Source organism: Haemaphysalis longicornis, unplaced genomic scaffold (genome assembly GCF_048455015.1).
Source record: "Haemaphysalis longicornis isolate Haplotype H1 unplaced genomic scaffold, Haemaphysalis longicornis Haplotype H1 scaffold_4, whole genome shotgun sequence".
NCBI lineage: Eukaryota > Metazoa > Arthropoda > Arachnida > Ixodida > Ixodidae > Haemaphysalis > Haemaphysalis longicornis.
The window spans coordinates 99204699-99216929 of NW_027526361.1; the positions used below are offsets into that span (position 1 = coordinate 99204699).

General features: G+C 48.2%; 1 protein-coding gene across 1 annotated transcript in view; it reads right to left on the reverse strand.

The window, feature by feature from the left end:
- The window catches only part of LOC144179156 (methanethiol oxidase-like), a 56656-nt gene extending 45959 nt beyond the window's left edge, over window positions 1–10697 (reverse strand). Inside the window, exon 1 of the mRNA XM_077707400.1 lies at window positions 10529–10697. Coding sequence (XP_077563526.1) covers window positions 10529–10664 — 136 coding nt within the window. The 5' untranslated portion in view covers window positions 10665–10697. The remainder of the gene's footprint in view (window positions 1–10528) is intronic.
- Window positions 10698–12231: the final 1534 nt, after the last annotated feature.

Here is a 12231-nt window from a genome sequence, read left to right on the forward strand (position 1 = left end):
TACATACATACATACATACATACATACATACATACATACATACATACATACATACATACATACATACATACATACATACATACATACATACATACATACATACATACATACAATGTCAACAGGCAAGGCTATTAAGGCGCACACTAGAGAGCTTACCGAAGATAGGTTTGAGTAAATAATTTTCTCTTTCTAAGTCACCTGTACACTTACGCATGACAAAAGAGAAATAAATACGTTGAGTGCTTCCTAATCCCTTCCGACGCTGTAAATGAGTTCTCGTTTTCACGCCCTCATCCATCCTCGGGGACGCATCTTGTGCATTGGTTGCCAGATGTTTGTTTGTTCATCTGCCTCAATATGAGTGAATACAAATCAGCAACCTTACCTCCCATGAGCAGTCACGCGTGCGCCAACGAATGCAGGACGATTTGCCGAGACCCAAAACGCCGTCTCCCGCGTAGTAGGATCCAAGAGACAGGTCGTACTCTTGAGCTGTCTCGGAACATCTCAACTCGCTTCCCTTTCGACTGGGGAGTTATACGCACCTCTTTCTCACCCACTTCGGTCATTGAGTTCACAAGGAGGTCACAGCAATCGCTTCTCGTCCACAAGCGCACTTCTTCGATCGTCCCACTTGCAGATACTTTTAATGACCAGTGCCGCCGACATCACCGAGATGTCGATTAAGTGCGATGTTCCAAGCTAAGAGCTTGTACAAAGTGCTGCGGCAAGGAGTACCCCGAGAGAAGGCTAATTACTCGCTGTAGTAGCCTTTCTCCCTCGCGTACATGGAATTTACCTGTGTGGAAAACAACGTGGGTGGTCGTACAGCGGCACACTAGAACAAGGCAAGCGGCCGATATAAGCGTTTTACGATGACAGGCTCGCAACCATCATCCGCTTCTCAAAGGGTTGAAACGACTAGGAGTAGCACACTCGGTGACACGCCTTCAGTACCACCCGGCGCGGCACTCAATGGCAAGCTTAGAGATATTTCTTTCGGCCGGGACACGCGCCGGCCCGGCCCGATCAATCATGTTTTTTGCCCGCGTGGCCCGATGCCAATACCAGAATGCGAGACAGACAGACCGACCGACAGACAGCTATCATGATCACCATCATCGTCATGCGCTTCATTATTAACAGAATACTCATGTTAAATGCAGGACGATGTCCTTTCCCGTTAACTCCCAGCTTCCCCTATTGCGTGTTGCCTGAATTCACTCTTTGTAGCACACCATTTTTTTATCCTAGTTCTACGCCGTGTGATCGCTCTCCTGATGATATAAATATCAGGTGATAAATATATCTCTCGAAGAAAATAAATTCAGGGAAGCTTGAACTCACACGAAATACTTGAATTGCGCAGCTGTTGTAGCTGACCAATATATATATATATATATATATATATATATATATATATATATATATATATATATATATATATATAGTTGAGTTTCAGTATCATTGTTTATTTGGATAGTTGCGGTGCTAGTAGTCGTCATACGCATCGAAAACGTCGTCGTCTTCTTCGCGGCGAGTGGTGGTTGCAAAGTCATCAGCATTGTAGACTTCCACAAGCTCTTCGTCATCGACTAGGGACAGCGGTGGCGGGATCTGCAAGTCGTCTCGGGAAGCAATGGCATACTCGTAGCTATGTCTCCAATTATCCACAGCGGCTTCTAGAGAATGCGGCGGCCGCAGTGATCTCTCCCAGGCAGGGTGTCTTTTCATCCCTTGCATTCGCGCTGGAGTGTTTCATTTTTTCCACATGCGTGGTAGCGCTTAACGACAGCGCTAGTGTTTTTCTTTTCTTTTCCTTTTTTTTGCTAAAGCCACTGCGCGTTCCGGGGACACTCGGTGGTCACCGGGGGGGCATTCTCATGAGTGCTCGGAATTTTCTTGGCATTTTTTTCTGCAATGGCGGACTTACGGCCTGTACAACAGCTCCGCTGTTGAGAACTGATTCTTACCGGCCTAGAAGCTGTAGTATCCTATGATACCTTCCAGCGGTCATTGAATATAATGGAGAAATGGCTCGCTAGCAAGGATAATCCTTGCTAGCGAGTCAGCGGCTTTGTAAGAGTCTTGGGAGGAGGAGGAAGAATAAACGTGCCTCAAAAACAGTCCGCCCTGGGGAAGAGTCCTCATTCCAGGACCCCTTGAGTCCGTCCGGCTTCTTGGGCTCTCTGCACCAGCCCAAGCTGGTCGTCAGGGTGCGAGCTGGACAAAACTCTCTCCCAGTGCTCAGGGGAGGGGAAGGACGGGGGGGGGAAGGACGGGGGGGGGAGGTAGGTGGGGGTTCTTATCACAGCCCCACATGATATGGTAGAGGGTGCGCGGAGCCTCGCAGAAGCGGCATTGCGAGGAGTACAGGGTGGGGGCCAGAATGTGGGATCTAGTGGGGTGGGGAAAAGTGTTTGTTTGGATGCCTCGGAGGTGGCGCTCTTGTTCTTTAGTGAGGCTTTTGTGCGCAGGGGGATATAGCGTTCGTTCCAGGCGGCAATGCTGGATGATTTCGTGGAACGACAAGAGGGGGAAGACCTGCCACTGCTCGCCGAACTCCTGGCTTGCCCGGTGGGTCAACTCTCGGGCACGCTGATGGGCAGCTTCGTTGCCAGACACGGCGGAGTGGGCTGGAGCCCAAATAATCCTCACGGGATGTCGAGGAGAATGCAGGAGTAGAATTGTTCTGGCAGGTCGTGATATGCAACCGCTGGAGAAGGTTCTACATGCTTGTTGGTTGTCTGTGATAATTATTTCTGCAGAGTTCATACTTAATCACAGCGCGAAGGACGGGACAGACAGAAAGATCAACCACTGGACAGGCGCTGAGTCTATATCCCACTGGACAGCGCCTGTCCAGTGGTTGTTCTTTCTGTCTGTCCCGTCCTTCGCGCTGTGATTAAGTATGAACACGTACCAACTCGCCCAACTTGAAACTGTCCTACATTTTTGCAGAGGTTTGTGCAATGGCTAGGAAGATGGCCGCTTCCTCCGCCTGAAGAGAGTGGATGGTGGGAATTGATGCGCATGTAACGAGGTTTTCGGTTGTAGAAACGACAGCGGTCATAGCTTTTCGCCCTGGATCACATAACGTTATATGGAGTGACCCATAACGTTATATCATCCGCATATAGGCTAAAATGAAGTTGCGGAATCTTTTTTAAGCTCTTTCGGAATGTTGAGGAGAGCCAAATTAAATAATAGAGGAGAGAGAACGGCCCCTTGTGGAGTCCCTACGGAAGAGAGAGTCAGCACGTCAGATTTAATGTCCCCTATTTGAACGAACGCTGTACGCGCCGTTAGAAAGTTACGCACGTAGTTGTACACGCGCTCTCCAGGGGATATTGTTTCCAAGCCACGCAAGATGGCGCTGTGGGTGACTCGATCAAATGCTTTGGTGAGATCCAACGCAAGAATCGCAGCAGTATCGAGTCGGGTTCAGGGTTGATTACCTCACGGGAAAGTTGCAGAAGGACATCTTGAGTAGAAAGTCCTGGGCGGAAGCCAATCATCGAGTGTGGAAGAGCGCTTGTGGAATTCAGGTGAAGCGTTAGGCGGGCGAGAATGATATGCTCCAGGACCTTACCAACACATGAAGTTAGAGATATGGGTCGGAGATGATCTATAGTAAGGGGCTTTCCAGGTTTTGGGATAAGCGTGACATTGGCATGTTTCCATTCGGAAGGAAGTGTCCCGCGTTCCCAAAAATAATTGAAGTATCGCGTGAGAGCCGATATTGAGGGATCGTCCAGGTTGCGCAGCATTTTGTTGGTTACACCGTCTGGCCCCGGTGCCGAGCATGGGCGAATAGCCAGAAGAGCGCTGCGCACTTCCGCCTCCGTGATGGTGGAATCTAGGTTATGATTAGGTGATCCATGATATGGTGGAAGTGGCTGAGAATCTCCCGTGGGAATATATAAGGAGCAAGCTCTATCCATTAGTTCCTGGTTTGTACCCGGGAATTTTTTTATGATCGCTGTGAGCCGATTACCTTGTTCTGTTTTTGTGCGAGTGGGGTCCAGGAGGAATCTCAAAAGGGACCAGGTTCTCCACATACCAAGGTTGCCTTTCATGTTGTTGCATATTTCGTGCCACTGACTTTGAGCAAGTTGTACAGAATAGTTCTCTATTTCTTTATTTAGGTGAGCAATTTTCAGTTTTAATTTTCTGTGGCGCTTATTTTTCCGCCATCTGCGCTGGATGCTTCGAAATGCGTTTTGTAAGCGTTGCAAGTGGGAATCCAACGTTTCGGATGGAGTGCCGGGGTCTACAGGAGTGCTCGTGGTTCGTGCGTCAGTAAGGAGCTGCTTTACCCACTGTTCAAGACCCGAAGGGGTGATTTCTGGAGGCTCGTGGGCTTGCCGCACCTCGCGAAATTCATTCCACTTTGGCAGATGTGTCTGCCGTGGACGGGGCCTAAGGGGGCCTTTTAAATTTACATCAGTTTGGAGAATAAAGTGATCGCTACCTAATGAGTCATTGGTGTTAGACCAGCATGCGCTGGTGACGTTATAAGTGAAGGTTAGGTCTGGGGAGGAATCTCTCTGTACGCTGTTGCCAATTCTAGTGGGTGACATTGGATCCGATTCTGTAGTAAGCCGATGTGCTTGCCTCCACTCTTCGGAGCGAATGACTGAACCATGCTTGGTGGTGCCGCACCGGAGGCTTCACATGCTTCCGTAGATTGGAGTGCTTTCCGAGAACGTTCTGTTCCATTTCGATACGACCAACAAGAGCTCCGACTGCGTCCACAATATTAAATTATGACTTTTCTTCATTCCCAACCAATTTTGCTAACGGTGCACTTCTAGCGGGAAATGGCAATCTATGGCGAAACCGAAACTCGCGAAACCGAAACCGAAACTAAGCCAAGGCGGGCCTATCGCTACTGACGCACCCGCCTGTGCGGACACCACCGCCTTAATCTGTGGTGGTGAGCGAGCTAGCGCATAAGGCCACCAGATGGGTAAGTTTGCGGTATGAGCAACCATTGCCATCATTTTCTCGCTCTGGAGAAATCGTCATGCCCTTCTCTTGCATCTACCGCCAAATCCACCTACGTTTTCCACCTTTCCATCCTACCCCCAACAAGCGCCAATACGCCACCTAAAGCAACTGCAGCCAGGTACTTTTCTTTACCTCGTGGACTGGAGTTGCATACACCATGACGACTGTAAGGACACACCTAATGGTGCCAAAATTGTGAATCCTTTACACACATTATTCATGAATGTCCTACTAAACCTTCCACACTTAGGACCCCTGCCCAGATTATGTCCCTAGAGCAGTGCAAGACTAGCCTGCGTATCTCCGATTCTGACCCACAAAAAATTGCGCCCACCTCCCCGCGAGGGGAACCCTGTGTAGATGCGACGCATCGTGGGGTTCACTTGGTGTTTCCGTTGGATTGATTCTGAAATCGCGTGAAACGTGTCGGGAACGCGTATGATTATTATGTTTTATGATTATTATTATGTTTTATTGGCCAATCTTGGTCAATCTCTCTAAGTGGTATGCTTGGGGCTTCGCTGTCGCAACGACCGTTACTCCATCATCGTTGCTGTAAGTGGGAGCTTCTTTTCTTTTATTGCAAGTGTTAATCATTGCCCCATTATGCGTTGTATCAGTAGCATCTTGACGTAGTTTGAATGAGTCAAGGGTATAAGGCGCGTTCGTAGCATTTGACCCTGTCTCGGTTTTGTGGCGCAGTGGGAAGAGCACCATGTACCTCGCGTTCCGCCCACAGGGTCGTGGGATCGAAACCGGGCGCCGCTAGCTATTATTTTTTTATAGTGTAGGGGGAGGGGTGTGGACAGACAACGCCGTATGGAGGGACAAGGCGAGTGAATGAGATTCAGTCGCATCTAAAAAACTCTCGCCCAACTAGCCTCGGACGCCAACGCCCAGCAGGCCCGACTGATGAGGGGACGGGGGGTGGAGGGAGGCGTGTCTTCGCCGCCATGCACCCCTTTCTTAGTTTCCGGGCCAATTAAACAACTTTTACCATAATCATCTTTGAATGCCATCGTCCTCGTTAATGCGTAAACAGTCGATAACGAAAACAATCATCGTGATCCTTCGTCAGCTTCGTCGATGCTGGATATTGGTTAAACAGGCGTCTGTTATCCGTTATATGTATGTGTAACCGAACGGATGCATCTACTCTGCGCAAGAATAAATTCTATTTTATTCTATATTCTTCATCTTCGTCTGCTCATTGAGAGGCAGAAGTCAAAAGAATCATCATCATTACCGCCGTCGTCTTCGTCACACAGCAACTCGGCCGAGAAACTAAGAATATATCATAACTCGCCGTCACCTTTGTGCGCACCCGTGTGGCTCGGCATCGCAACACACAAGATCTGGCGCGATGTCAACCAATGTGACCCAGAGTTTCGGTGAAATCTCATCACTGCTTCCACGATCGTCTGCCGACATTTTCGTTCCGCGGCAAACATTTGAATTCTTGTGTTTACCGCTTAGATAAGAACGGATTTATACCTGAACGCTACGGTTGTCCTCTCCGTACTTTCTTTTTACGGCTCATTTCGGCTTCTTCCAAAATGACAACCATAATCGGTGCAGTTAGAATTGTGTCAGGTCACATAAACGCGGCAGTCGCTGGTCGTCTAGAAATACGCAAGTATTTAATCGTTGACATCCTTAAACGGCCAGGGCGAGAGGAATTCGGAGTTGCAGATGTCGATCGCACGCAGATCCACCGAACAATAAGTGCCTCGTAAGCTGCTCTGCGCACAGAAGCCACAATAAATCCCTGGACCTCTTACTGGTAAGTTGTAACGCCCAATAAACTATGGCTGTTTTACCCCAAGGCGTATTGCAATGAGTAAGCGTCTTCAAGCGCACGAGAAGAACACAGACAATGAAAACAGATAACCGAAATAACGCAATCAAAGAAAAAAAAGAGGAGAAGAAGGAATTGAGAAACTCTATGCTTCTGACGCCTGCACCATTATTAGAAGGGAGTAGAACAACAGCGGAGGGAAATGCCGGCACCGGAGAGACAGCCGGCAGAACAAAAAGAACGATCGTAGGCGGCGATATCTATCACTGAAAAACCATGATTTATTTGCTTCTTGGTGTTTTAGTATTGAGAAAGAGGGTGAACTATCACGGCTCTCCTTGCGGATCGGTGAAATAACACACGGGGAATTCTTTTTCTTGAATTCAGGGTTGTTGCTCCTTCCCTCCTTGAGTCAAGTGGGGAGGAGGAGAAGCAGAAAGCGCAAGAGAAAAAGAAGCGGGCCGAAGGTTAAGATGAGGACACAGGGGAAGGCGCGGTGGACGTACAGATCGATGGAAAAGTGCGATCGACTCCAGGACAAATGGAAATTCACTAGAGTGTGAGAACCCGGCTCTCGGATACTAGTAGCTTGCACATTGCTCCGGGTGGCATTGCACGTCGAGACGTTGAGTGGAGCCGATAACGGTCATCGGTGGCCGTTTGAGGCGGCGTGTTGCTTTAAGCGCTTAGACACGAGAAAAGGACGGCTAACGCGGAACTGGGTCGGAGATAATGGAGGCCTGACAATGCATGGGAAAGAGAAGAAGCCAAACAGCGGTCAATGTACGGAGGCAGCTGAATTGGGTAGTTACGCCGAACGCAGACCATTGAATAGAAATCCGGGATACAGTGTAGTTACGAAGGTTTTCTTGCGCGTGTGTACGTATCGATCGCTACCGCGAATTGCCAGTTGTGAAGAGGAATCGCCTCTTCATTGCCAGCGTGCGTAGCTTGACAAAGCAAAACCACGCGTGAAGGTGAAAAGGAAACCAGCAGTGTTGTTCTTGTCTCCAAGATTGACTCTCTGCCCTTCAGAGTTCGGGGGATGCCTACCATTCGTGGCAATACTATCGCAGTGAGAGAGAGTTTACATCTAACAATTATAGAAGGTTTTATATGTGAACCATCTCTTGGCAAGTACACGCAAGATCGGTGCAAGCACCGCTCGAGCACCGATTGACTTATTTGGCAAGATCGGCGCAACTAGGAAGTGAAGCTTCGCTTAATCTGACGGAAAAAAATTCACATTAGCTGCGAACGCGAGTATGCGCCGGTATAACGCCCAATTGGCTACGACGGGTCGTGTGACTGAAGGAAAAAGGCTGGGAATGAAGTATGCGCCGACCTCAGCTGAACTGCTGGCGCAGCCGATGGACTGACGTACGCGAGTATGAGACGGCCTGGTGTTAGGCTTAACGTCCCGCTTTGAGTTCTAACATCGTCAACCCGTACCACCAGCTTGATATAAACTAATTTGACGTTGCTTGGCGTGTCGTTAGGTCCAACGTTAACGCAACTCGATGCAATGTAAGCAGTTTTATAGCAAAGTATTCAGGCTCCTTGTATCTTTATGAAGTGCTATGCACCTTTTGATAGCATCCCCTTTGTATCGGGAGGATGCGCGTCATTTGATAAAAGAAGAATCATGTAGATAAACCATTCCAGCTTTAACGCTGGTATCAGCGGCAGGCTCAAATTAATTTTTGTCCACTAAGGTGGTAGCTGTCTTAATAAGCTAATCCCACTCTGTGCTTTTTGACCGAATTCTTACACAGTGGGGCTTCACTGCTATAAAAGTTTATCAACAACACTGCTAGGCACGAATGCATTACCCCTAAAGCATTAGCACCTTTCGGTGCGAAAGTAGTGGTGAGGTCGACAAAAAGGAGCTTAAGTTCGCTCTGCGCACACGAGCGACTGCGCTCACTTCTTGGCCATGGGTGGCCATGGATGCTGTATTTCTGATGGTGGCAAAATACTGAAACCCCATCCGTACTGGATGTAGGTGCGCGCAAAAGAAGCCCTATTGGTCAACACAAGTTTATAGCCCTCCACTACGGCATGCATCGCAGTCCACGCGTAGCTTAGTACGTTTGATTTCATTTCCCTGAAAAAGTAGCTGATCTTCCACCTTCTCTCCGTCCTATTAAATTTGTGCTTTATCATTGTTGAGTGTCAGCAACGATTGCATCACTGCGCGGCGTGGAGTATATGGTAACGAGGCAACCGGATCTTTTTTTTTTTAATTTATTGTTGTATCACGCTCATTTCGTAAGAGGTGGTCGATTACTGGTGCCCACAACTGTTTACTATGGCTTTGCGCTGCTGGGCCGAAGATCGCGAGGTGGATTTCAGACCACGGCTGAGGATTTCAGTCATGTATAGACGGTGAAGGGAAACACACTTGGCTTTGAGATATTTGCGGCCCATAAAGAGCTCCTCACATGGTTCTGCATAGACGACGGCCGCCAATATCGATGTGCTATTCGGTATGCGAATGCCCTGCAGACAAGTACACCCCCGCCTTCCTTTTTTTTCTCCCCTCACCTCTGGGAGCAGACGTTGCGCGACCCGGAGGAACCAGGCCAAGTCCTGACACCCCCACGCCCCTGGCGGTCACGGCAGCCCTCTGGGCCTCCCCCACCACCGATGCCTGATCCCGAAGGACCAGGTTTCCACGAAGGGTTGCTCGCCAGATTTTGAGAGGCTAATATCTTTTTCCCCTTCAAAGACAAGATTACTCGTGAAGTTTTTGAAGCATTCGCATTGTTTTCAGGAGCGCAAGGAGGTTGTGTTAGCGCGCATTCATTCCAGCTTTCGACGCGTGAAACAGGTTTCATGCACCATGTGACGTCTTGCGTTTACCAATAAGTTGTATTTTTTTTCAAGTGCGCGTTTTCTTAGGCCTTTCAAATATAACCACCCTTTCGTGATAATAAATAGTTGTTAGTTTGCGCCTCGCTTCCTCTGTTCTTGTGTATTTACCCCTGTTCGTCACGTTTGCGTGCCAGACAGCGCACCTCTGGACTTTAAGATTTTGAAACATCTTAAACTAGCCCACTTCAGCGCTTGCCGAAGGTGTACATTCTCTATTATTGAAGTGAAGGACCAATTAAGGTCAAACATCTTGATGAGGCAGGTAATGTCGTGCCCCACATCGAAACAACAAAGCGAAATGTTCGGTGAAAATGCAATAGCACTGACGCGTCGACTAGGAAATATGTTTCAAAAAGAAACGAAAAGCCAAACACACCAGAAGGCTTCTCATCCTGCTTTACAATAGATTTTGTGTTAGTACAGCCTAGTAACTATTGCCCCTGTCACACACAAGTTCACGCTAGCACCGAGCAGCATACTTTTGCTTAAAAGGTTAAATTTTATTTCGAAAATAATGCGAAATGTTCTAGAACAAACTCCAACGAGTTCGTCGTATATATGTGAACGACGTCGATTCCTGATCATGGCGAATCACATACCAACCCTTGAAAACTCCTATAAAAGCCGTGATCGCGACTTCCGAATTTTTCGCACCTCGAGACCACGGATTCCAGTTGTACCAGACATGCACAAGCAAACAAAACAACTCACCTATGCCTGCGATTTCATCCTCTTCTAGGTGATTCTGGTCCATTTAAGCTGCCTGCTGTTTGGTTGCTTCAGATATGTCACCGATACAACGTTCAGGCCGACGCACACAATGTCCGCCGTCGCTTTTACCTGACGCGGCGGTGGGAGCACCTCGTAGTCTCTCGAAAAAGAGGGCGGTGAGCAACCAAGCAGAACGAAGACTCCGAGTCGCACTCTGTCTGCGTACGTCATCGCCGTCATTTGTTAGCAGCGAGTCCTGTGACATCCCAAGGACTTCTTGGCCCTGTGTTATGAAATGTCTGCGTTGCTTCGTATAACACTTGTCATGGCCGGTGCACAACGGTAGGTTGAAATGTGAAACGAAATGCCAAAGACGGCAACCGTTTTGATCGTGTTTTGTACACGCATTCGTCATTTGGGTGGCAGGTGTTCTGTTTGCGTCTTGTTTCGCGTTTCCCGCCGTTAAAACTATTTCTGCACCAGAGCAACTGTTCACTGAGTCTTCCCATCACATTCCAGCTCATGACAGAACTTAGGTAGACGTTCAGGATTAGAGCACGCCCCTTCATGTTGCGCCCTTTGACAAAAAGGGTCGTTGTACTTACTGGCCTCAAGAGAACCACTGGCCATATCATTTACTACGTTTCAGAACTGAGCATAATCCTTGTAGTAACCTGGTATTTTGGGGGGTTCGTGCAAAATTGTCTTCGCTATTCGTGCAGCGACGCGCTAACAAAGGAGGGAAATTAGAGGCCCGCATTGTATAACCGGTACTTAAAGGGCCCATGAGAAAAAAAAAGCAACATGTTTTAATTTGAAAAATACTATGCTTGAGTACCTCACACAGCTCAATTCCAGCCCCGAAAGACGTTTTTAACCGACAACACGTAAGAGGCATTAAAAAATCCCGGGCCATGTCCACTAACGTGAAACCTGGGGAGGGGCGAAGCATGCAGTGTATAAGTGTATTCTTGGCGCCTTGGTATTTTTGCCAACGGAGATGTACCCGTTGGGGGGTAGAGGTATGCAGCTTTGCTGTAGAAATCTCTTGTCTTTGAAGCACGTAGCTTTCTAGTGGAGGCGCAAACGAGTGTCCCGGTGTTTCAGTACCGTGACTACATGATACGACGCTTACGACGACGACATGAGACGCCGACATCTCCTGCCCCTAAGGGGCTTTGTCCCTAAAAATTTCAAATTTCGCGCTACAAGGACGTGTTATGGGCAGGAGGGACGTGGTATGGGCCAGCACTGGAAACAAATGAGTGTGTTAACCGCACGTTAGCATTCAAGTGATGCAATCAAAAGAAACTACAGGCCACACTGCAGTCGTCCAGTGATGTGTCTAACGATGGGTTAGTTCGGCGGCAGCCAATCGTACAAAGAAGATTCTGTGACGTCATAGAAAAGTTGCCGGAAAGTGGCTAGGGAGTCGCCACTGCTTCACATGTTCTTTCCCGTTACGACGAACTCGAAGGGTCCGTAAAAATTTGTTCGTAGTATCAGAAATTCGTCTCGAGCGGAGGTTTTTTGCATTGTGGGCGTTACAAGAGAGCAAAAATGTTGTTCGTCTTAGCCATAGCGTTCGTATTAACCGAATTCGTCTTAACGGGAGTCCACTGTATATCTATTATTTGTCTGAAGTTCCTGATTATATTTGTATCGTGGGTGTCGGAACAAAACAGTCTTTCTAATGAAGCAAACTTGCATTTTGACTTCATGGCACCTTTAAGACGGGCCGCCCGAGGTTTGATGGTCATCGCTGACAGCTGCTATTTGGGTGTTTATTTTGTTGTTCTTGAACTTGTGTGTTGATGAACACATGGTTGCTT